Source organism: Plecotus auritus (genome assembly GCF_963455305.1).
Source record: "Plecotus auritus genome assembly, chromosome: 9".
NCBI lineage: Eukaryota > Metazoa > Chordata > Mammalia > Chiroptera > Vespertilionidae > Plecotus > Plecotus auritus.
The window spans coordinates 130,977,936-131,004,063 of record NC_137783.1 but is presented as its reverse complement, the minus strand read 5'-3'; the positions used below and the strand labels follow the sequence as shown (position 1 = coordinate 131,004,063).

The 26,128-nt window shown below is 36.8% G+C and overlaps 1 protein-coding gene across 2 annotated transcripts in view; it reads right to left on the bottom strand.

Moving 5' to 3' along the window:
- Nucleotides 1–26,128, bottom strand: part of METTL15 (methyltransferase 15, mitochondrial 12S rRNA N4-cytidine) — a 188,627-nt gene that overhangs the window by 14,513 nt on the left and 147,986 nt on the right. For both annotated transcript variants that reach the window (XM_080641321.1, XM_080641322.1), the window contains exons 5-6: nt 24,570–24,761; nt 20,526–20,704 (exon numbers count right to left, since the gene is read on the bottom strand). In XM_080641321.1, coding sequence (XP_080497447.1) covers nt 20,526–20,704; nt 24,570–24,761 — 371 coding nt within the window. The remainder of the gene's footprint in view (nt 1–20,525; nt 20,705–24,569; nt 24,762–26,128) is intronic.

The window sequence follows — 26,128 nt, the reverse complement described above, 5'->3', positions numbered from 1 at the left end:
AAGGCATAACATTTCTGGCTAGTTCACCAGAGAAACACACCCTGGAAGTCCAGATCAGCATATGAACAAATAAACATATATTATTAGTTTGTATTTTTCAGTTTCCTGAGAACGTTCTTGAGTTTTCTTGTCTTTAAGTGTGCCCAAAACAAGGCAACAACTTTAAGATGGTATGTTCACCAAACCATATCATCTCCTTTTTCCTGATTAGAATTTAAGGAAGTTAAGATGAAATCACATGGTTTAGAGTGATTTCCAGAAGCTCTGATTCCATGTCTGGTGTTTTATATAACAATCTCATTTTCTGGGAGAAAATGAGTGTGGAATCTTTACTCTTAAGACTGAATAGCCTTTTACTGAGAGATGCTGTAATGGAACCCAAATCACTTTGCATCAAGTTGCAGGAGTTTAGCTTTCTCTCCCCATTTCCCTGGGGGAGATGGGTATTGTCAGCCTGGAGACTGCACATCTGGTGAAGGCAGCCATTGCCCTGGTCTCTTACCATGGGAATCGTAATGAATACCTTCGGCTTTTGTCCTTTTCATTCTATTGAAAATAACATATTGTTAGCTCAGGTTATTAGACTGTGCATTTGTCTCTCTTTTTCATCAGTTTTCTTGATAGTGGATTTAAAAAGAAACAGTTGCTACCGGTGCCATTATCAAAAGACTTTGGGCAAGTACTGATTACCATGTTTTTGATTAAGACTGTGGACTCATCCAATGCAGTATTTACTGGGCTTTTCCTGACTCACTTGTTACATTTGTTTTTATGTTCTAAAAAATGAGTGCTTAATATTCTCCAGCTAAACAAAATGAGGGGACAAGCTTGTGTACAATTAGGAATAAGGGTCTTAGATGGCTAAACCCAGCTCCTTTTATTTTTTCTTTAAAGTGTCTTGAGAAATGTTGGGAGAAGACCAAAAGATTTTCCATACATTTGTTATTACACATTTTTTGTAAACACACAATTTTAGTAATTACAGAGTGGGGCTCCTTGCTTTTATTCTTAGTCTAGAATGCTCCTTCTCTCTACTTACTCATCCTTAATACTCACTAAGGCACCATCTTCTCCAAAAGCTTTCGCAAATAACTTTTTGTATATATTCCATCAAACAAGTTACCACTCTATACTATTTGTATATGAACCTCTACTAGGCTATAAAAAGTCCAAAAATTTTTTCTTATTTTCCTTTATCCCCACTCCCATGTCTATGGCCTCGTGCACAGCAGGTGGCAGAGGGGAAAATCCACTCAATCCACTAGAGATACTCTTCTAGTTTCAGACAAAGATCAAGATGTACCATACACAGCATTCTGAATGTGGAAATTCATGAACTCCCTGAAAACTTTGTAAGATGCTGTGTGTAAGTGCAGTCTTATGTAGAGATACTCCAGGGCTTCTATCAAATTCTCAAATATACCAGGGACTTCAGAATAGGTTACTTCCTGGTGAAAACATCAAGTTCAGTGAGGTTTCAGCTTACAACATATGACCTTTAATGATACCACCGCATAGGCCTCTGTGTTCATTTGGTTATGTTTTGCTGTCTTTTTCTTTAACTCCAGGAGTACCATAACCACTTAGCACCATCGGAATATAGACTGAGAACCCCCTTCATGCATGACAGCAGAAGTTGGAAACTGATCCGTGAGCATTTAGTTTTCCTCTGACTCACAAAGGCTTTCATATTAAAAGTAAGAGAAAACCTTGCTTAGGAACAGCCTGCACTGCATATAATAATAGAACACAATTTGTATGTGGAAGTGGTAAGATAGATTTCATTCATAAAAAAACACCATGTTTCTGGCTAGACAAATAACTGGAAGTCCCAGAGAGAAATTATCATTTTTAGTCCTGGGACACCCTTATGCTACTTACAATTTTAAAAATTTAATACATTCACATATTCAAATGTATTGAGGTTTTTAAGCTTGTGAATGAAATTAACAACGTGCTGTGGCTGTCAACGTGATGCACTGCAATTCCCCCTGAGTGGTAGGGTTTAAAAATTAATTCAGCTCTAGCACCTGTTTGCCAGCATTCGTTTGCTGAATTTCCATCACATTTAATAAGTCTCTGTGACGCAACTCATGTCCTTTTGCCTGGACTCCTTTAATATAGTGTTAAATTCTCACCCATCTGAAATGGAAGTAATATTACAAATTTCAAACTGTTAATTAAAATCTGTGAACTCGAATCGTTCTGGATAAAATTGGCTTTACTCAGTGAGGTTCTTTGTAAACTTCTTTGGAGTCTCATCTAATCCCCAACTCCTACCAGGTTAAGTCTGATGACAACATGATCTCACTATGGGTGGCAGAGGTTTACAAATGCTCCTACATTAGGGAAAAAATAAAGTTGTAGGCTTGAGCAGAAAAGGTAACAAGGAACATTACCTGCTGAGATGAAATAAGAAACATGCTCAGAATTAAAAGAAAGAATGGATATTTTTCATACATTATTTTTTAATAATTCTGTACTACCTATGTGTTAAAATGCTTAGTGTAGATGAGATAGCCTACACTGAATCATGATTCCTATTACCTATTTAGTGATCAATATTAAATTTAATTATGAAATCTTTAAGAAGGGACTGAGGCCTATTTGACAGATATTGTGAACAGAAAGCAAAATTGTAAGTAAAAGGTATAGTATATTTATGACCCATAATAAGATGCTTTATTTGAACCTTTAGGAATAGTGTATAGGGCATACAGGACTGCTCTCAGCATTGGGCCACTTATACTTTCCAGAGTTAGGAGATGGTAACATGAAAAGGTGTTTAACAGTGCTCCCCTTTTTCTTGTGAGGTCAGCATACACTCATAATTAATCCTCATGCTCCAGGATACAGCTGCCCACCTTCCTGTAGCAAAGTTAACCAACAACGTTACACTTTTCAACTGTACTATGTTGATTTAAAAAAAATATATTTATCTTTTCCACTAAAATAGAAACTTCCAGAAGGCAGGAATGGTATGTTACTTCCAAAAGGCAAGACTATATGCTATCATTTTTCTCCTAACAGGCTTGTTGAAAGACTAATGCTATCTAAATGAATTAAAGAATAAATGTTCAATTTCTCCAAGGGTCAATAGCACATAGATTTTAATTAAATCGGAGATTATAAATATCTCCCTTTTTTTCAAACACAATCAAGTCTAACAATGACCTGGTCACTCCCACCTTTTATTTTTCTGCTTGATCTATCCTCCTAAATGGTTTAAGAACAGTGATTTAGATAATGCCCAGTGAAGATTTTTGATTTCTAAAAAGCCGTATATACATTTTGAAAAACAACATTTCATTAATTTCACTTAGGGAATTTAGCCTAGACAGTAAGTATGCCCCCTCAAAAACCCCTTAAATATGCACAATAATATTTATCATATGGCTTTTTAATAATAGGTCCCACTAGAAGGTAAGCTAAAAATCTAATAATGAGGTTATTAGCATATGATTAATATACATTATGTATTTCTTACTGATATGTAGTATACTGGCATAAAAATTAAGTAACATGATAAAATATCAACTGAAAAAAATAAAAAAAATTATATACATTCAAACAAAAAATGTGAGAATAGAGACAGAGATAAAGGGAATATGCAAAGTTATAATATTTGTGTTATGGTGGTAGAGTGGTATTACAGGTTTTTAAAATTTTCAATTCTTAACAATGTTGTATGACTTATAAATGAAAATGCTTCTTTTATAATAGAAAAAATCTAATATTTTCTATATAATCATGAATTTTAATTATTTTGCATGTTTGTATAATAGATTCTAAGATAAATTCTCCATTTCTTTAGTTTTTGTCAAGAGCCTAGCATATGTCTACCACTAGGATAGGTAGCTTAAAAATGTAATTTCTAATCATCACATCAATCTTATAAGTTAGGAACCATTATCCCTATCTTAGAGAGAATTAGAACGGCTATGTAACCTATCCAAGTTCAAACAGTTAGTAAATAGTAGGGCTAAAATTTGAATCCTAGTTTTTGTATAATTCCAAAATTAATTTCTTTTTCCATTACTCAGTGACACAGTAGAATGCAGAGACATGAACCCGGATGACTAATGCAAAGGTAATGAGGAAGTAAGACAAACAAACAAACAAACAAAAAACGACCAGTAAAGAAAAATGGGTAAGCAATATAGCAATGTAGCATATTGGCTTAATAAACTGAATCTGTCATCTAAATCCATTTTGTATCTAATAAGTACAGAGATGATGTCAACAACTTATAAATCCTACCTGTGAAATTATCATTCTCAGCTTCAAATTCTGAGATTAGTACCACCAGCCCATAGGGGTCTAGACCAATCCTTTCCAGGGGACTCTACATAAACATTAACTTTTTTTAAAGGAAAAAATCACTGTAATGTATGCTGTCTCTAAAACAGTTCATTGCATAATAATAGACAATATACATTTCCATTCAACAATAACAATTTGTTATTATTAATAATAACCTCATTCTCTTTTCAAAATCCAAGCCTAGAGTTTATTGTGTGAGGGTAACTTGTCACTGGCTAATAAGATGCTGATATACCTTGAATGAGTTGGCAGCCAGACCATCCTTAGAATTCCTTAATGTGATGAATAAAAAGGGGGAGAAGGATAAAGGAACAGAAGGAAATAATGTTTTCAATAAAAAAGGCATGCTCTTCTCACATTGCTTCCCAAGCTCCAGGTCCCAGTTCCTAGACTGCTAACATCTCTGTGTGCTGACATCTTAACTAAGACAGCTGTTGCTTATATTGAAAGTCTCTCTTGGTGAGTCCATTATAAGACGTTTTTTAGCATTTATTCTATTCACTCAAATGCATTCATTAATCCACTCACTCAATCACCTACTCACTTTTATGTGTTCATTCAACAAGTTAAAAGTAGATATCCGCTAGAGATTGGTCTCTATTAGACATTTAACATTCATTTTCTGATTTAGCTATCCAAGAATCCTGTGAGTCAGTTATTATCATCCATATTTTGCAGATGGAAAAAACAAAGATTCATAGAAGGTAAAAAATGCCCAAATTTGCAAAGCTAGTAAAGGACAGAGGCAGTTCAAATCTACCTGACTTAATAGTACTTGCTTTCTCTAACCCAGCCTGTTGACCCCTTTAACACATTCCCTAAGAGATGGGTGCTGAGACTATTCAGGTACATGAGATACGGTCAGTCTATTCTTGAAGAACTCATCCTTTCTAAAAGGTAGACACAGTGTAATGAAGCAAAAGTTCATTAGCTATATGAAGACATATTGAAAAAGTGAGCAACTTTAGGAGATGGCAAAAAGGAAAGTTCAGGGAAACCAAGATGGCGACATGAGGTATACACCTATATGTGCTGCCTCTCGCAACCACACCAAAACTACAACTAAAAGACAAAACATCAATCACCCAGAACAACGGGAAAGGTGGCTGAGTAGAAGTTCTACAACTAGAAGGAAAGAAAGAGCATTGAGATGTGCACAAGCGCTGAAAAGCTGAGGGACCCAGGCGCGCGAATCGGGCTGGCGGTTGGCGACTGGGTGCAATGTTTCTTTCAACCCAAAGGGAGACACAGCTCCCCATTACTCTGAACTCCAGTTTCCAGCGAGACTCTGGGGACCCAGACACTTATGGGGAGAAACTGGACTGTCTGCCATCGGGTCGGAAAGTGAGGGTGGCTTTCTAGCAGAGCTGCGTGCAGGAATCATTGTTTACTGCGCTGGGGCTCAGGACGCAGGGACTTGGGAACCGGACACCATCGCTGTTTGCCACGCCCTAGTGACACCCTGAGACCCCGCCCTGCCCAATTTACAAACCCACCCAAACTGTGCACAGCGGCTTTTACATATAAATGGCCTGCCATATGGCAGCTTAACCTAACAAACTGAAGCTCTGGTCAGACCAGGAGAAATCAGCAGACCTCGCTGCAGCTCCTGCTGGGTGGCCTCAGATAGTAGCTGAACTGAACGCCATTGGAGATCCAGAAGCCAGTGTACCTAGTGGTCAGTGTGAGATGACACCAGATTTCAACTTCTCACATCCATAAATGACACATTCAAGAGGCAGACTCAGTGAGCACCAAAGCCCCACTGAAACAAGTCCTGCACCATAAGGGTGTCTCTAGCACAGTAGTTCTTCCATTATAGGCACAGCGGGTCCTCACAGCCAATTGGCCTGGAGGTCAATTCCTCCCAGTGTACCAACAGCAAATCAAGGCTTAACCACAACAAGACTGTGCACTCAGCCCACAAAGGGGTGCACCAAGAGCATCCACCTCAGGTGATTGGGGAGGCTGAGCTACTGGCCCCTATAGGTCACCTACCACACAAAGCCACTCCATCAACACAGGGAAGCAGCCAGAATGCGGAGACAAAGAAACATGTCACGAACGAAAGAAATGGAGGAAAGCAAACTACGGGATATAGAGTTCAAAACCACATTTTTAAGGTTACTAATCTGCTAAAAACCTCTGAGGAACTTAGTGAGACCTTTAAAGATCTTAATGAGAATGCCAAAAAAATGGAAAAGGACCAGTCAGAAATTAAGCATACACTGTCTGAAATAAAGAATATACAGAAATTCTACAGTAGATCCAAAGACCCCAAGAATCAAACCAAAGATTTGAAACATAAGGAAACAAAAAACACCCAACCAGAAAAACAAAAAGAAAAAAAGAATCCAAAAATATGAAGATAGTGTAAGGAGCCTCTGGGACAACTTTAAGCGTACCAACATCCAAATTATTGGGGTGCCAGAAGAAGAGAAAGAGCAAAATATTGAAAACCTATTAGAAGAAATAATGACAGAAAACTTTCCCTACCTGGTGAAAGAAATAGACTTACAAATCCAGGAAGTGCAGAGAACCCCAAACAAAAGGAATCCAAAGAGGACCACACCAAGACACATCATAACTAAAATGCCAAGGGCAAAAGACAAAGAGAGAATCTTGAAAGCAGCAAGAGAAAAACAGTTAGTTACCTACAAGGGAGTACCCATACGACTGTCAGCTGATTTCTCAACAGAAACTGTGCAGGCCAGAAGGAGTGGCAAGAAATATTCAAAGTGATGAACAGCAAGAACCTACAACCAAGATTACTCTACCCAGCAAAGCTCTCATTTAGAATTGAAGGTCAGATAAAGAGCTTCACAGACAAGAAAAAGCTAAAGGAGTTCAGCACCACCAAACCAGGTTTATATGAAATGCTGAAGGGTATTCTTTAAGAAGAGGAGGAAGAAGAAAAAGGTAAAGATAAAAATTATGAACAAAATGACAACAAATACCTATCAACAAATGAATCTAAAAATCAAGTGAATAAAAAATCTGATGAACAGAATAAACTGATGAATATAATAGAATCAGGGGCATAGAAAGGGAGTGGACTGACAATTCTCAAGGGAAAGGGGGTGTGAGGGGTGCGGGAAGAGACTGGACAAAAATCTTACACCTATGGATGAAGACAGTGGTGGGGGTAAGGGCATGGGGAGGAACATATGTAATAATCTGAACAATAAAGATTTATTTTAAGAAAAGGAAAGTTCAGAAGGATCCAAAGGAATGATATATAAACCAATTCTTTTTTTAAAATGTTTTTTTTTTAAACTTATTTCAAAGAGAGGAAGGAAGAAGGAGAGAGAGATATAAACATCAATGATGAGAGAGAACCATTGATTGGCTGCCTCCTACTGGGGTTCAAGCCTGCAACCCAAGCATGTGCCCTATCTTGGAATCGAACTGTGAACTTTTGGTTCAGGGGTTGATGTTCAACGACTGAGCAAAACCAGCCAGGTATAAGCCAAGTCTTGAAAAAAGTGGAGAGATTTTGGGGGGCTCAGTGGGCAGAGAAGAAAAGGTGAGGAAGGATATATCCTGTAGAGGAAGATCACATATAAAAGGATGGAAGTGAGAAAGCAGAAGGTGCATTCTAGGAACTGGAATGGGTAGCAGTTTAGTGTAGACATGGCCTGTGGGGAGGTAGGAGAGAGGAGAGGGCGATGGAGAAATTAGGTTAAAAAGTCAGGCAGAAGCCAGAACATGAGGGTCTTGTTTTTCATGTTAAGAAGTTTAATTTTTATTTTATAGATGATAGGGGACCTATTAAGGATTTTAAGAAGAGGTGTGATACTATGAGATTTGAATTTTATAAACATAACTGTAAGTGTATTTTATAAATATAACTATAATAGAGCTTGGGCTGTAGGGAGCTTGGAGAAACAAAAGGTACACAGTACAGTTAGAAGACTAAGGTACTAATGATAGCAAAGGTGATAAAGCAATGACAGTAAAAGAAACAAACAAAACAAAACAAAACAAAACAAAAATCCAGAAGGATTTAAGAGACAATTTGGAGGCAGATTGGAAAAGTCTTAGTGATATACTTTTTCACTTCAACTCAAGCTTGACTTAAAGGTTTGGGCTTTTGGGTAAATGTGGTGAGATGCATTGGAACAAAATGGTGCTAGGCAAGGTGAGATTTGGAACATGGAACTTTATATGCTTGTGGGATAGATAGATTGCTATGTTCACGAAGTTGTGGCAAATACTAATCTAGAGTTCAGAAGACTTGAGTTGTAGATGGGCATGCAGATGATGTAAGATCTGTGGAAACAGATGTAGATGTCCATCATATGTACAGTGAGAAAGGAACCATGTATTGAACCCCAGCAAATAAACAAGTAAATAAATAAAGGCACAAGCTGAGAAAAAGAAAACGGTACTGAAAAAGTATAATCAGAGAGGCAACAGGGAGAGAAAGAGGAGATATGCCATCATAGATAATGGGAATGGCAAAATATTCTGACTCATTTTAGAATTATTTGTTTAGATGTCCAATATCCCAGTAGAGTTTAGACTTCTTAGGAACATATAACAGGGATATATAGTATATAGCAATAGAAATTTATGACACACACATATATATCTTTAAAATTTTGCTAAAAGGCAAGAAAAGTAGAAAAAGGGAAGTCATCAAAAGTAAAGAATTAAAAAAAGGTTAGAATCAAAAAAGCAGTGCTTGTCCTGGTTTATTAAAATTTCAATGTCTTAGCAGAAAAGGTTAGTAAATTACTAGAGTGGGATAGCTTAACAGATACACTACCAGGGGTGGGCAAACTTTTTGACTCAAGGGCCACAATGCGTTCTTAAACTGGACCGGAGGGCCGGAACAAAAGCATGGATGGAGTGTTTGTGTGAACTAATATAAATTCAAAGTAAAGGAGCGGAGGGGAGAGCAAGAGAACCCTCCGCTCTTTCGGCTCCGCGGGCCGGATAGAACAGCCGAACAGGCCGGATCCGGCCCGCGGGCCGTAGTTTGCTCACGGCTGCACTAGACTGATGCTAGCAACATCAAAATTATGTTATGAAATGTCACAGTAGAAACAGGGCAATGAGCATTAAACTTATTAATAGGAAACAAATTGTGACATGAGACATGAAATTATTTTTTAAAAAGTGAGAGTGAGTGAAGGGCCTTTGTTTATTCTTTGTCTTGAAAACTCTTCTCATATCGACTTGTCACTTGGCTTCTTATTCTTACTCTTTGCTTAAAGGACACTTCTTCAGGGAGGACTCCCCAAAATGCCTAACCAGGCTATGTCCCCCTATTATAGTCTCTCATTGACCCTGTACTTTTTCTTCATGACATTTACACAATTTATTATTTATTTGAATAATTATTTGTCTCCCACTGAAACATGAAGAGATTAATAACTTGCTGAAGTCAGACAACCATTAAGTAGCAGAAACAGGATTTGAAAGCAGATCCGTCTGACTCTAAAGCCTGTGTTCTTCCTGCCGTGCCTCGTTGCCATAGGGAAGAGAAAAGATGGAAAAACTACTATGGTAGTTTAAATCAGAGACAGCACCCAACTTGGGAGATCAGGGAAGAAATCATAAAAAATATAAAGTGGCATTTAAGCTGGGCCTTAAAGGTGAAGATGTTTTCAACCAGTGGAGATGAAAGGAGAGTTTTCTTTTTTTCCAGGTAGAAGATAGAGCAGAGTCAAAGACATATGCAAGTTAACAGCCTATTTAAAAAGACTTGAATTATAGGGCACATTTTGTTTACACAGGTAGATGAAATTTTTAAAGAAAAAATAAAATTACTACTAGTTATAGCCAATTTCAAGAACTACTTCTTCTTGGAAGCATTATTTAAATAATTGCAATCCTAAGGAGGAATCTACCAAATGAGCAGGACTGTCCAAGGCAGTTCCTTAAGCTCTGGTCACCATGCTATCACCACGTAAATACCTATGAGCCAAAGCAGCCATTTAAAATGGAGCAAATGTAAAACTCTGCCAAACAAGGAAAAACTATGGATAAATAAGGCCAAATTAGATCCTTTATCTTAGGGAGCTTGAATCACATGGGGAGAGAGAGAGAGAGACAGAGACAGAGAGAGAGAGAGAGAGAGAGAGAGAGAGAAGGAGGGAGAGAGAAGGGGGGGAGAGAGGCACGCAAAAGGAGGGAGCAAGACAGAAGCAATTGACAAAAGAAGCAAAAACCAAAAGAAAGAATAAAAGCAATATAAGTTGATGTCATCAGACAGTAAAAATAAATAAATAAAAGATCTGAGTAAGCAGTGACCTAGTAACCCTAGAAAAAAGTTAATTGTAGAAGCTAGACATAGAGTAGCCAAACCAAAATAATGGTAATTGACTAAAGCAGGGAACCAACAATGTTTCCTGCAACATAATAGTTTGGTGGGAAAATTGTGTAGTACCCTGAATAACCCCTGAGTTGTTGTCCAGTCTCTCAGAGACCTGGCTATGTAGCTTAAATAACTGTCTTTCCTATTAGTATGACTAGCTTTATAACAATTCCTTCTTACTATCATGTATAGCTAATGATAATATTTTATTACTTAAGTTTGCCTAAATGTGTCTTTGACTTCTGCAACCTAAAGTGCCAACATGACACCTTTGCTTGGCTGGTAGATGATTAGATAGGAAACAGGAAGGGAAGAAAGGAAAAAGCAAGTATTAAACCACATGTAGGTTTCCAAAAAAGGATATGTATGTATAACCCACTGAAGATGCACTCGCTAGATAAAACACTCCGTGTGTGTTTGTATAAAATCAGATGAAATAAATAAGAAGAACTGGAGATAATAGAACAAATGAGCACAAATAGGAAATAACTATTCTTGCTACATTAAAAATAATCAATACAGACTATAATAAAAGAATAAGAACAAGCGTATTTAAAAACAATAGAATTTTTAGGAATGACAAGTGAATTTAGAAATTCAACAAGTGAGTTAAACAGATTAGATATATTTTAAGAGAAATTTAGTGAATTAGAAAAGGATCTTACCTGGATTGTAACACACAGATACAAAGACATGAGAAATATGAGAACATGGTGAATAACTATTGCACAGAACTCAAGAGAACAGGAGAAAGTAAATATGGAAAGAAATAATTTCTTATATTTCCAGGAATGAAGAAATGTTAAAGAAGCTCATTGTTTCATTAATGACCAAAAAAATAGAGTCACAACCCAGCATATCACAATTAAACATCAAAGATAGAAAAATCTTAACGGTAGCTAGAAAAAGAAAAAGACCAAGTATGAAATAATGACAATTAGATTTTTCATCCATCATAGAAATGCCAAGAGACAATGAAATCATACCTCAAAGCACTGAGTAAAATTAATTATAAACCTTGTAACTCTATATCCAACTAAGTTATCATTCAAAAGTTAGGTCACAATAAAGATACATTTAGACAAAGTATGAGAATGGAGCCTCATTAAAAATGTCTCCAAATATGTAATTGGGTAAGAAGGAGAATGATCCAAGAAAGAAGTGGTAATTTTAAGCTAAGAAAGAAAAAAAAAGTAAACATGTCGATATATGCAAAAGGCACCAACTGTGAAGACTACTAACTAGTAAAAATATCTTTTTTGTTAATTTTGAGGTGAAAGCTTTGCCTTAGTCACAAAGTGGACTCAGTAAATACTTGATGATTAAATGAATATGGAATATGTATAAGAAATAAGTATCTCACCTCAATGTTGGGTCAAATTCCCTGCTTTGCTAATGAGGAAATTGAAAATACAGAAGACTAACATAGTATTGTATGACATACTGAACCTGATTTACCCCTAGTGAACAGGAAAGATATTACAAGTGTCAGGAAAATTATTATAGTTTCTCTTATTATTGTAGGTCTGAGTCTACAGACCAATAGAAAGTGCCCATATGCTGAAGAAATTGGTTGCTTATAAGATTTTTCTCTATTAGTTGTCTCTAGGCCCCCCCCCTCCATTTTCTAAACATTACAAAATTATGAAGTGGACATTCACTTTTCATTCAAAAAATAAATAATTAAACAATTTTATAAGCCTAATTCTGTATCAGGTCTTAAGGATGTAGCAATGAAGAAGACATGCCTAATTATTGCTTTCATAGAGTTTATAGTCCAGCTGATAAGAAAGTCATTAAATGATTTATTATACATTAGCAAAATGTAGAAAGTCAGGAAATGTATTCTATTGCTTACTGTGTCCTACATGCTATTATATGAAACACACATAAAAAAGATGATCTGTGCTCCAGTTTATAATATGTGATTCCAAGTGATTAAAAATATGTGAGGCAATATAATGATGTAATGATTACAGGGATAAAAGAAATCAAAGCTTTTGGGAAATAGTGAAACTGCTAATACTCTTGACAAAAATAGAGAAGGGAACGGTAAGACATAAAAAGTTAATGTAGATTTCTCTATTTTAAATTCTGAGAAAAATCTTTTCTAGATATTCTATAATTTTTCAATGCAGCACAAAGCAAAAGATGATAGAAAATAATTTGGAAGTATTATTCTTAATTTTTAGTTATGATTAAAGTTTGGACATCAAACTTTTTTTATCCATTATTCCCCCCTCCCAGCACTAGAAATATAATATTTGATTTTTGACAACCTAGTAACATTTGTGGTTCTCTTCCTTTGACATTCTTTTGGCATGATTTGAACATTTTATACTTTGAAAATAAAAACAGATGCTTTCTTCAAAGAACATTCCCAACATATAAAAATAATAGTCAATGTCTGAAATGACTACTTTTAGGAATAGTACTGCACACTGTTGATCCTCTCAGTACTTTTTTGGGTGAAACAAACTCATGTCATTATACCTACCATCTAGACAAAATCTAAATCATGTCAATTAAAAAAAAAACACAAGTTGGTAGTACAATTAATATGTAAAACTACTTGATCTTGGTTCTCAAAAGGAGAGCTCTTGCAAATATCTACCACCAAATTCTTAAAACTTCTTAGTAATAGTTACAGGAACAAATAATCTTTCTTCTTCTTATTTAAATCAATAAAGAGAAGAACAAAACGACCAGGCTACTTGCACAGATCTTTATAAAATTAATACCGATGTGAAAACTGCTAATGTGCAGAACATACAATGCCAAATCACTTTAATTTTCACTTGCAGAAGCACACCAAGTATAAAGTAATAAGAAATGGAGTAAAGATGTAAAGGGATGCATTTCCTTTTTTTATGCCATAGATGAAATTTGAAATGCAGCCAGAATCAGGAAGATCTAGAGGACTTGGTTATGCTGAATTACTAATTTACTAAGAATCAGACCCAACTAAAGGTCACATTTAGGACAGAGGATCCCAAGATAATGAGGGAATTCCAGGCATTTAGAAATGTATTGGGTCCTGGGATTGGACGCTGTATTGTCTGTCTTTTATTCTCTTCAACTGGCTGAAATACTACCTGATTATTTTTTGTTCACTCATCTTTTCATTTCTGCACTTGATGAGTTTCTACTGGATGTTAGGGACTTTTCTTTAAATAACCATCATTTCTCCCCCTAAAAGGCTCTACTCAAAGGTCTCAATGTCTGTTACTTCTACCCAATCTCTCTCTTCAATAACTCAAACCCTTTTGCCACATCAAAATCAATTGTTCCCTTCTTTGGTTCTCATACTTTTTTGTTCATGATTCTATTATATACAGCACTTATCTCAGGACAATAGAAGAAGTTGCTTGTACGACTGTGTCCAACATGAGTATGTGAGATCCTGGAAGACAGAGCTGTCAGCATTCTCCAGCAACAGTTCACGCTATATCTTTTTTTAAAAATATACTATTATTGATTTCATAGAGGAAGGGAGAGGGAGAGATAGAAACATGAATGATGAGAATCATTGATCGCCTGCCTGTTGCACTCCCCACCCCCACAGGGGATGGAGCCTGTAACCTGGGCATGTGCCCTCACTAGGGATCAAACTGTGACCTCCTAGTTCATAGGTCAAAGCTGAACCACTGAGCAATGCTGGCCGGGCAGTTCATGCTGTTTCCTAATCATCAGTAAGGGATCTACAGATGGGTTACAAATAGGAGCACAAAGTCTAAAGTGAGATTACTAGCTTTCAATTCCAGCTCTACTTGACAAGAGACAAATTACCTAGCCTCTTTGTGCTTCATCTGTAAAATAAGGATAAAATCCATCTGCCTGATGGACTGTTGTTCTTATTAAATGAGTTAATACATGAAAATAATTTAGGATAGTGCCTAGGATTCACTAAGTATTAGCTAACATGATTTATTATTATATTACCATTATAATTATTAAATTAGGCATGGCCACATCATTTGGGATTGAAACACAGGTCTGCACTTGGCACTTTCAACTGAGAATAGCCAAATTTCTTTTAGGAGAAAGAAAGATTTTCAGGTTTTTGGTTCCCCTCCTTCCCCCTCCCACATTTCATTCTTTTCTGAGTTGGATTCGTTGTACAGAATGTCTCTTGGAAAGATTACTTATTAAAATAAGAAATAAGTTTACTTATGAAATGTCACTTGATAATTTAGTTGGCATGAAGTTACCAAGCTAACACGCACTGTGTATAGCAGATTGAACTCAAGAGATTTAAAGTGATAGAAGAATAAGTGCAGTAGCACAGGCAGTGGCAGTGGTGACTGTGACTTACTTGTAAGCCTTCTAAACTTGACAATAGGTGTGACCATACCATTTTCCACCAGGGCGATAACCGAGCTTTCTGGCATCATCATTTATTTCTTAATCATGGCAATGCTAATATAAAGAGTGTTTTATGGAGAAGATGGAGGAGGTAACATGTAGATTTTTGAAATAATAAAGGGATGGTAATCTAGTCTGATTAATTTCATCAGGGAAAAGTTTATGTTCCACTAAAGTAGGATAGCAATGTCTACTGATGAATGTCTTATTTTTTCTTCTGAAGGTTGTTGAAAACTGCTGAAAAAAGACAGTGATTTCAGATACAAGTTGAGGCACGAGCCTCCAATGCTACTGTGAAAAAGATACTCCTTATGTGTACCAATGCAGAAAATGATTATTACTCTCTTTGCTAAAAATCCCACCACTCCTATAGGAAGAATAGCTTGGAATGGAAGTATCAGCTTATCACCGATCACACTGTGTGGCTATGGACAGGTATTCCTGGGGAGAAAGCCACACTCAGGGTTCTGTCTGGTGCACCTGATTGAACTCTAGTTCTGGATAAGAGAGAATGCAATGTGTACAGTGTATTTGCACTTTAAAATTCACAGAGAACTTTCCAATAAATGGTCATAGCAAGAATTAGCTGTCCCTATTTTCCAAATGAGTAAATGAGGATCAGAGGACATAAGTGACTTACTCGAGTTCACAAAGCAAATGAAATAAATAGAATGTGAGGATTTTTGAGTCCGTGTATTGGGGAATCTCACTTATTCCTCAAGCAACTTTAATTTATACTGAGGACTTTGATGCTCAGGGTCTCCCGCCTCTTCAAAGTGAAGAGCAGAATATACTTGATTCTCAGTAACAACGAACAACTTAGACTTTCCCCCCCTTTTTTCTCATTTTACTTTGGCTGGGAATGTACACATCTTTTTTACTAATTTATTTGATCAACAAGCGTTCATTAAGCGCTAGCCATGTACCTAGTTCATGAGTCAGAATAAAAGTTGCATAAAAGTTTCAGGTAGGGAATAATAAGTATGCACATTTTAATCAACAATAATTAAATATATCTAAAAAGCTTCCGTATTTCCTTTTCCCATTAAAAAATCTACACTAATAAAAGAGAAACATGCAAATTAACCATCACTCTGCTACACCAGCAACGCCCACCAGGCAATCAGGAGCAAGTATGCAAATTAACCCAACCAAGATGGCGGCCAGCCACAGAGCTGGAGCAAGAAGGAGGCTTGGGTTGCCCTGGCGATGGAGGAAGCCAAGCTTCCTGGCTGGCCCTGGCCTCCACTCAAGGCTACAAAGTTTCAATTATAGAAGATAAATAAATCCTAGATACTTGCTTCCAGCTGGCCCTGGCCTCTGCTCAATGAGGTGCTGAAAAAAAGAAAAAAGAAAAAAAGGAGGAGCTGGGACCTTGGGTTGCTGGGGGGGTGATCAGGCCAGGATGGGATGGCAGGGGCCGTTGGGGGTAAGCAGACCAGCAGGGGGGCCAATTGGGCGTAAGCAGGCCGTCAGTGGGGGTCAGTTGGAGGTGATCAGGAGAGCGGGGGGGGGCAGTTTGGAGTAAGCATGCCAGCAGGGGGGCAGTTGGGGGTGAGCAGGCCAGTGGGGAGAGAAGGTGGGGGTGAGCTGGCCAGCAGGGGGGCCATTGGGGTGACCAGGCTGGCGGGGGAGCATTTGGGGGCAAGCAGGCCGGCAGTGGGGGCAGTTGGGGGTGAACAGGCCAGCAGGCGGAGTGGTTAGGGGAAATCAGGCAGGCAGGCAGGCAGGTGAGTGGTTCGAAGCCAGCAGTCCCAGATTGTGAGAGGGATGTCCGACTGCCGGTTTAGGCCCAATCCCTGTAAACCGGCAGTAGGACATCCTTCAAGGGGTCCCAGATTGGAGAGGGTGCAGGCTGAGCTAAGGAACAGCCCCCCCCACTTTTCATTAATTTTGTGCACCAGGCCTCTAGTTGATATTATAAGCCTCCTGTCATTTTTTTTTATTATCAGTGAATTAATTATCTATTTTGTGAATTTGAATCTAAACCCCAATGATCTGAAAAGTGATTGTTATATTTGATTTTGGCATCAGATTGGAAACTGTGAGTGAATATCAATATTATTTTAAGAAAAAAATAATTGGTAGGGTTATGTTTGCTAAACAAAAATAACAATGATCATCATAAGTATTAATCACTTCCACTTCAAGATGGGAAAGATGAAGTTCTGTTCAAGTTTTCATAGAAAGTAAGTTGTAGACCAAAAGTTAAACTAATATATTTTATTAAACTAGATTTAATTTAACAATTAAGATTAAATGGTGATTTCCTTGATGTATTGACAGAATGGAAAGAGCAACAGAATACAGATTAGCTCTTACATAGAATATGGACAGCTTATTGAGGAAAATAAATCAGACTTCTTACTCAAAGAGATGTCTAGCATCAATCCTGTTTTTAAGGCTACATAAATCAAATATACATTAATTCTGCAAAGTCTAGACCACAGCCATTTTTTCAAGATTAAGTGCATACGTCTTTCTTTTTTTGCTGAACAGCTTGAGAGTTTTTATATGTAGTTTCCCATTTTTAAGATTTTTAATTAATAAAAATATTTTTCAGAGTTTTACTTTTATTCACAGCATCCCTGAAGAATGAGGGAGGAGCCCTGACCGGTTTGGCTCAGTGGATAGAGCGTCAGCCTGCGGACTGAAGGGTCCCAGGTTCGATTCTGGTCAAGGGCATGTACCTTGGTTGCGGGCACATCCCCAGTAGGGTGTGTGCAGGAGGCAGCTGATTGATGTTTCTCTCTCATCAATGTTTCTAACTCTCTATCCCTCTGCCTTCCTCTCTGTAAAAAATCAATAAAATATATTTTAAAAAAAAGAATGAGGGAGGAAATATATATTATTTCACTTAGAAGATGAATAAACTAAAGTACTGGGAGGGCAATGTGTTTTTCTAATTTATTTTAGTGTTGATATTGGACCATATTGGTATGGGAGAGTCATGGTTCATGAGACCAAACATCGACTTTTTACTAACACTGATGTTATTTCACTGACTACAAACTTTATAAAAGCAGAACCTTTCTGATCTATGTGCATTTTATTTATTTTATACATTAACCTTGAAAAAGTAGTTACTAAATGCCTTCCCAGGTAGGAAACTGCAAGAAGCACTGTGGGCTCAGTCATGAGTAAGGAAGTCACAGCAGTGGCCTCACAATACATATCATCTAGAGGAGTGCATCTAATAAAACTATGATCCACATGTTATCTTCTATAGCAACGTTAAAAAACAAACAGGTATAGTTAATTTTAATACTGTATTTAACACAAAAATATTAAAAACATTACCATTTCAAGGTATAATGAACATGCAAAAGTTTTAGATACATTCAATTTGTTTCTCATACTAAGTCTATATGTATATATCTATCTACATTATATAATTCTACACTTGCATCAGCTTTTTCTACTTGCCACACAATCATAACTTCAGACTACAATAAATAAGCGACGTTTTTCATTACAAATATAGGCTTCTTAAACATGTGGTTATTCAATCACTTACTAGTCTATAAGCTTCATGAACACATAGGCTCTATCTGATTCTCTTCCCAATCTATTCTTAGTACTCAGTATAATGCCCTGGTATATAACAGCCTCTCCCGAATCACTTTTTTAAATAAATGAGCTTTAAAATGTCATTTCATTGTTCTATTTTCTCTTTATTAAAGAATTCTATCATCATCAATAAAGTTTTATTAGAGGCTGATATGAGCCATAAAAATACTCATTAGAGAGAACTCAAATCTTTTAGTGGCATTTACTAAAATGGGGTTTTATATACACATATATGAATATTATCACTTTTACTATATAATTTGTCATAGCCCCAGTATGTTTTTCATATCATATCTTCCTGAAAACACTTAGATGTTTCTATTCTACATCTTCATGTAACTTCTATCTAAACAGTGTTATTTCCCCAAGTTTGCTGAGGATGAACCTGAGACAGAAGTTATTCTCTTAAAGGCAGATTCCCAATTATGCCTCAAATTCACGAGCATCCAAACTCTAGATTAGTACCGACGTTGCCATTAATTAGGCTGTACCTTTGAAGAAACTGTTGACACTCTCTGTGCCTCAGTTTCTTCAGTTACCAGATAAGGTTTTTTCACTGGATGACCTCTAGAATACCCTCTAGTCCCAAGTCCCATTTTCAGCACCAGAAAATTCTGGACTTTCTTGTGAATAATAAAAAAAATGTGACGTCACTGCTCTTCTTTCCAATATGAGGGACAGAACTAGTTAATGTCTGATGGAAAAGATAAGGTGCAAACATGTGAGTATGGAGTGGGGAAAAAGAAAGGGAGATGAGGGTGAATTTAATGTTAGCCTGCTAGTATAAACTCTTTATGGGGAAAAATATCATGAAATACTTTATGTTGACACAACCTACGAGAATTTTGCAATTACTTGCCTTAAGGAAGTTGCTCAATGTTAAATCTCAAGGGCCTTGAGGTATGCTACTTAAAAAATTGAAGACTTAGTCAACTTTTTATATTTTATTAGCATGACTAAAAAGAATATATTTTTATGAAATCATGTCATAAGATAATTGCTATATGATCTTTAAATCTTGATCTGAATAAATGCATAATTAATTTTTCCTTAAACTATGGATAATATTAAGATAGAGGCAACCAATACTAGGAGCTTTCTATAAGCCTTTTCCTATGTCTTTAGCTATTTAATTAACTTAAGAGAAACCATTGAAAAGAAATCTTAATACATTTGGTAAATAAAAAGATGTACGGCTTCAGAAGGTCCAAAAAGACAAATAATTTACCACTGGAATTCTGTGAAATAACAATTGCAGAAGTTGTATTTTCGTCTAGGGAAACTTTTATCATGGAATACAGCTTTGAGACAACTTTGGCTTCAAACAGAAAGGCTATAATAAAGCGCCTCCTAGCTAGACTTAGGTTCAAGAGGTTTATGGTGGCAAACAGCAAAAAAAGATGAAATGTTTCAATAAGCCCCTCAGGCTGATTTAGTTTAGCATTCACAAAGTGGAATAACCTATACATCACATACCCTTTGTTAGCCGGTTGTTTAGAATAGATGTATGAGTCACTAGATTTTATTTTAGCAGTTTGGCAATGCAATTCTCCTTTCACCCAAAATATTAAAATGCAGAAATGTGAAACTGAAAGGTAATGTCAGATCTTATACAGGATGCTTATCAAGCACTGTGATGAATCAAGAAATTTTTCTGCTCTTGTCATTCCACGTTTCACCTTGGTAGGCACAAATGATAAATTATCTCATGTAAAAAAATATATTATTAAACTAATCAGCAAACTACAGTATATTTTAAAATTGTGCGTGGGGGAGAGGTGTTGGGGTTGAGGAGGAAGCTTGCAAAACCGAAGATTTTAAGCAAGATCCACTCCTGCACGATTTTAAGTACAAATGAAACCCTTTGGGAGTTTGGGGGATTAATATATATATATTCTTTTTTTTCTCCCTCTCAGACACTGTTCAGAATTAATGAGGGTACCTGCGACGATGCTGGCAAGCTGCTGGGTACTGGTGATGGGGTAGATGCTGCGTGCCTGAACGATCGCTGAAGCGATTTTCTTGGCATGCCTCTCCTCCCCGTATGTTCTCAGGATGGATGCAAGTGCCTGTTGATCTAAAGCGTTCACAACATCAGCTGCAGTGGGCATGTCAGGGTACCTACGCACAAGAAGAACCAATTAGTTCATTGACGTCAGTTTCATTGACAAGAGGTGAAACTTCAGAGTACTGAGACATAAAGTCAGGCATACAAACATAGGCTAAGAGAGCTTCTGAGGTTTTTAAAGTCAAAGACTGAAATCTTACAGGGATAAAATAAGCTTTCTGTCATTAGGGCAAGTGGGGACTCTGTGTGTGAGGTTCGTCAAGGTCAAGGGCATCAGGAAATTAAAATAGTTTACTAACTTTTAATTCACAAAGAAGTGACTGCTCATGCAGATTTCCCCTAAACTAAAATAGCAGAAATATATGGATTTAGTTTATTCAAAACTTAAATTGTTGCTTGAACATTTTTTTCTGTATAGAAGAAACAAGGGTACTGACTTTTACTTAAATGAGCCTCAATCTCAGGAACTTAAATAAACCCGAGACTGTCCAGTAACCAACTACTTATATTATTGGAGTACAAACTGACTTGGAAAATCATTACAGGAGTCCCACCTTATCCCAGGGAATACATCCAAGACCCCTAGCAGAAACTTGAAAACCACGATAGAACCGAGTCCTATACATACTATGTTTTTTCCTATACATACATACATACATACATACATACATACATACACTCTATTGCACCTCTTTGGTGTATGCGAATTACCAGCATCACTACTCTTGCACTTTGGGGTCATTATTAAGTAAAATAAAGGTTACTTGAACACAAGCACTGTGATACCACTTTAGTTGATTTGATAACCCAAATGGCTACTAAGCAACTAATGAGTGGTTAGCATATATAGCATAGATATGCCTGGATAAAGGAACAATTCACATTCCAGGCAAGAGAATGTGGGGTTCCACAAGATTTCATCTTGCTCTGCAGAATGGTGCACAATTTAAAGCTTATGAATTGTTTATTTCTGGTGTTTTCCAATTAATAGTTTCAGGCCATGGTTGACCTCAGGCAACTGAAAGGGGAGAAAGTGAAACCAGGGATAAGGAGAACTATTGTACAAGAAGATACTGCTGGTCAGCTTCTCTCACAAAAACTAGAACAATCTTAATGATAATAATGTGTATTATTTCAAATGTTTAACAATATTGGCTTCTACCTCCATGACAAAAGACATCATGGGATAACACTTGGTAATCAACAAACAGTACTAAACAAGCCTAGATGGTAATTTCAGGTGAAGAAGACAAAGATATATCAAACTGTGCCCAAATAAATCATAGTAGCAGGAAACAGAATTCACTTTGTCAGACCATGCCAGCTTAACTTACCTTAGAAAAATGGATCCAGGAATTCTAAGTGATGAGTTAACCAAGACCTTACTTATTAGAAAGATAGCTTTGCTAATAGTATAGTTACTACTCCTTTAGTTAATATGTTGGATTGATGGTACCACATTGTGAGAAATTTAAATAACAAAGATATGGCATATGTAAGAACTGAGGATCAAATCAGATTTAAGAAACACTTAAATCCTTCCTTAAATATACTTCATTGCACCTTGTTAGAATGCCTAGGTCCTCCAGGAGAAAATTTTGTTGTCCTTGGCTTGTACCCTATTTTGCCTTAACCTCCATCTCTCTCTCTCTTCCTCTCTCACATCTTGTTTTTGTTTTTCTCCTGGCTGCCATGGCACCCCCAGACCAATGAACATCCTATACAGTAGTCTGGTTTCTATCTCAATAGGCTTTGCTCCTTCAATAATAGCTTTAAAGATAAAGATTTGGTCTTTAGAGTCCAACTGACCTAGATTAGAATCCTGGGTTTACTATTGGGTAAGCTTGTTAATATAGTGGAGCCTCAATTTCCTCAATTTCTAACCTGTGAATGAAGTAACAATGCTTACCTCATAGAATTGTTGAGAGAGTTAAGGGTGCATATAATCATAAAACACATAGTATAATAGCCCATAGGGAAGCTCAATGCCTGTCCATGTCCCTTAGATTTTTCCCATTCTTGGTTTTACCAATCATCATTTTTGGCGTAATGGACAAAATCCCTGCTAGATCTTATCTAGTTGTGAATTCAACTGCCCAAACCACTATTAGAATGAACCTTGTGAACGATGATAAACTCAGACTCCATAGTATGGATTTCACCTCAAATCAGACAGTTCTAAAATCAGTATGAATGTACTTAGCAATTTTTGATAATACCTTTCTACTTTCAAGTATGAAAATAAAAAAATATTTTGCTCAAATATAGTTCAATGGAAATAGGTATAATTTTATTTTATCTCATGTTAGTGCTACAAGGCCAAAGGGGGAACACACTGCAAGTCAGAGGGCTTCTAGGAGGCTTCAGAATAGGCATTTATATGGTGTAGAAGTCAAGATACAGCCCTAGCTGTTTTGACTCAGTGGATAGTGTCGGCCTAAGGGTCCCTGGACCAAAGGTTAAGGACACATACCTTGGTTACAGGCTCCTCCCCGACCCGGGCCCTGGTTGGGGCTCCTGCAGGAGGCAACCAATCAATATGTTACTCTCATATCGATGTTTCTCTCTGTCTTTCCCGCTCTCTTCTACTCTCCCTAAAAAACAATGGAAAAATATCCTCAAGTGAGGATTAACAAAAACAATAACAAAAAGTCAAGATACAGAATCTGTCTCCCACCCCAACTTAATAGGTTAAGGAATTTCATCGGTCCTCCAGAGATCACGGACTTACAAAGAAAATATTAACCTAAGTGTGAATTTATTTATTGCTTTATAGTGAAGACTACACCTGACAACAGGGCTATACCCACAGGTCCTTGAACCTGTGAATTTCTTTCTGCTATATGAAACCTTATTATAATCTAAAAGCTGTTATTGAATTTGGGCTAGCACAAATTAAACTATGCTGTAAGATTCTAATGTTCAATGGCAACAGGTTAAGAAAGCCTGTTGTATCCACATTCAACACAGGGACAGTATCAGCCTCCATGATTTGACTAATCACTTCCCCTCTCCCATAACACCACTTGGATTAGCGATGCACTTGTTTACATTTCTGACTCTTCTTTTTCTATAAATTCATGTGAACCAACTCCCACTTTCTGAATGGCACATACTTTCTCCAGATCTGTTAATATCTGTGGCTAAGTTACAGTCTATGCTATCTCAATAGAAGCCTACCTGCTTTTTAAGATATTTTCTCAACTCTAATCTCATCCATTACATATTAAGAGTTTAATTCTCAAAGGCAATCTTATTTTCATGTTCTTAGGAGAGAATCTCAGGAACCCTGATTCTCACACTGAAATTTGCTGACAAATCTTTACATTAACAATATGGGGGTTTACTACTATTAACTAGAAGCTTTGTTCATTGTATTTCAGAAGGCATCCTCCTTAGCAAGACATCAAGAACAAGCCAAAATTTGTTTGAGATTTTAGTACCTCTGCTAAACCTCAATCTCCAAACATGAAAAAATATTTGACCTTCACTATTAGTCACTGGTTTTTAAAAGATTTTTATTATTTTGTTTTATGATCACATTCTTCATTCTATGAATGCCAACTTGAACAAAAGAAGGTTTAAGACTGAGAACAAAAAGATTCTGACAAGTATGGGTCACAATCTCTGTTAAAAGGTCATATCAAAGCAGGACTATCCATGAAAAAGATAATCAGTGTGAAAGTTATCCTCCTCACTAGTTTGTGTAGACAGCAATGGTTTTTCTTTCAGAATCCCAAATCTAGAGAAACACTAAAAACTTTAATGAGTATCAAACAAAACTGATTTATTATATATGGATAGTGTTGGGTGTGGGCGTGTAATGGGAATTCTGCAGTCTTAAAGGGAAATTAAATTCAGAGTGCTTTTTAGAAATCGATTTCTTGTTGTGTGGAGAAATGCTTTATTGATACTCACCTGTCACCATCCATTCTCATGTCCAAAGGGCCATTATTCCGAAGGGAAAAACCTCTTTCAGGAGCATCAAATTGCATGGAGGAACATCCAAGATCGAAAAGAACTCCATCCAACGTCCCTGGCTGCACTCCAGCTTTCGTTAATAAGCCTTCGGCCTGGCTGAACTGGCCTAGCATAGCTCGGATCTGTTTACTGTGGACAAACCCAGGAGATGGAGAAAACACTGCTGTTACACAAAAGTCTTTTCTAAGGTCTACGGTTAATGGAAGCAGCACAGCCTATTATTAAATGATTTAACCAGTACATATTTACTAAGTGCCAACCGCATGCTTAATACTATATAAAGAAAGATAGGTATGGAAACTCTACATCTTTGGTTCCAACACCAGAGTTGATATAATGTAATTTTATTCTTGCTAATGAACACAATTTGTTTTATACCTTTGTGAAGGTATACAATAAGTTGATAAATTAAAAAATCTCCTTTGTCAGACCAGGTATTTCTTTTTTTTTTCTTTAGAAAAATATTAAATCTATGTGTCAGGAAAAGAAGCATATACAAATCTATAAAGAGAATAAATTTAGAGATAACAAATGCTGGTAAGGATGTAGAGAAAAGGGAACCCTTGTGTACTGTTGGTTTTTGAATGTAAACTAAGATAGCCACTGGTATAGAGGTTCCTAAAAAAATAAAATTAGACCTACCATGTGATTCAGCAATTCCACTTATAAGAATATATCCAAAGGAAAGAAAACACCATTGTAAACAGTTATCTGCATCCCCCACCCCATGTTTATAACAGCATTATTTGCAATAGCCATGACATGGAAACAACTTAAGTGTCCATCAGTGAATGAATGGATAAAGAAGTTACAAAATATTATTCTGCCATAAAAAAAATAAGAAAATCATGCCATTTGCAACAATGTGGATGAAATAATGCTAAATAAAATAGTTAAGAAAGACAAATTATGTATGATCGCATTTATATGTGGAATCTAAAAAAAGAAAGAGGAACCCAAATTCATAGAAAAAGAGATCAGATTCATGGTTATTAGAGGCAAGGGATGGGATAGGGAATTTGGATGAAGCTGGTCAAAAGGTACAAACTTTCAGATAAGTAAGTACTAGGGATGTTTGTACAACTGATTAGTACTGGCAGTTTACACTGATGTATGGTATATATGAAAGCTGTTAAGGAAGTAACTCCTGCCCTGGTCGGTGTGGCTCAGTTGGTTGGAGTGTCATCCCATGCACCTAAAGGTCACAGGTTCAATTCCTGGTCAGGGCACATACCTGGGTTGTGGGTTCGACCGCCCAGTCAGGCACATGTGGAAGGCAGCCAATGGATGTTTCTCTCTCACATCGGTGTTTTTATTTCTCTCTCTCTGAAAAAGTCAAGAAATGTGTCTTCAGGTGTGGATTAAAAAGAAAGTAACCCCTAAGAACTCTCATTCCAAGGTACAGTATATATAAGTCAAATCATTATACTGTACAACTTCAACTTATACAGTGATGTATGTCAATTATTATCTCATAAATTTAATGAGTAGGCCAA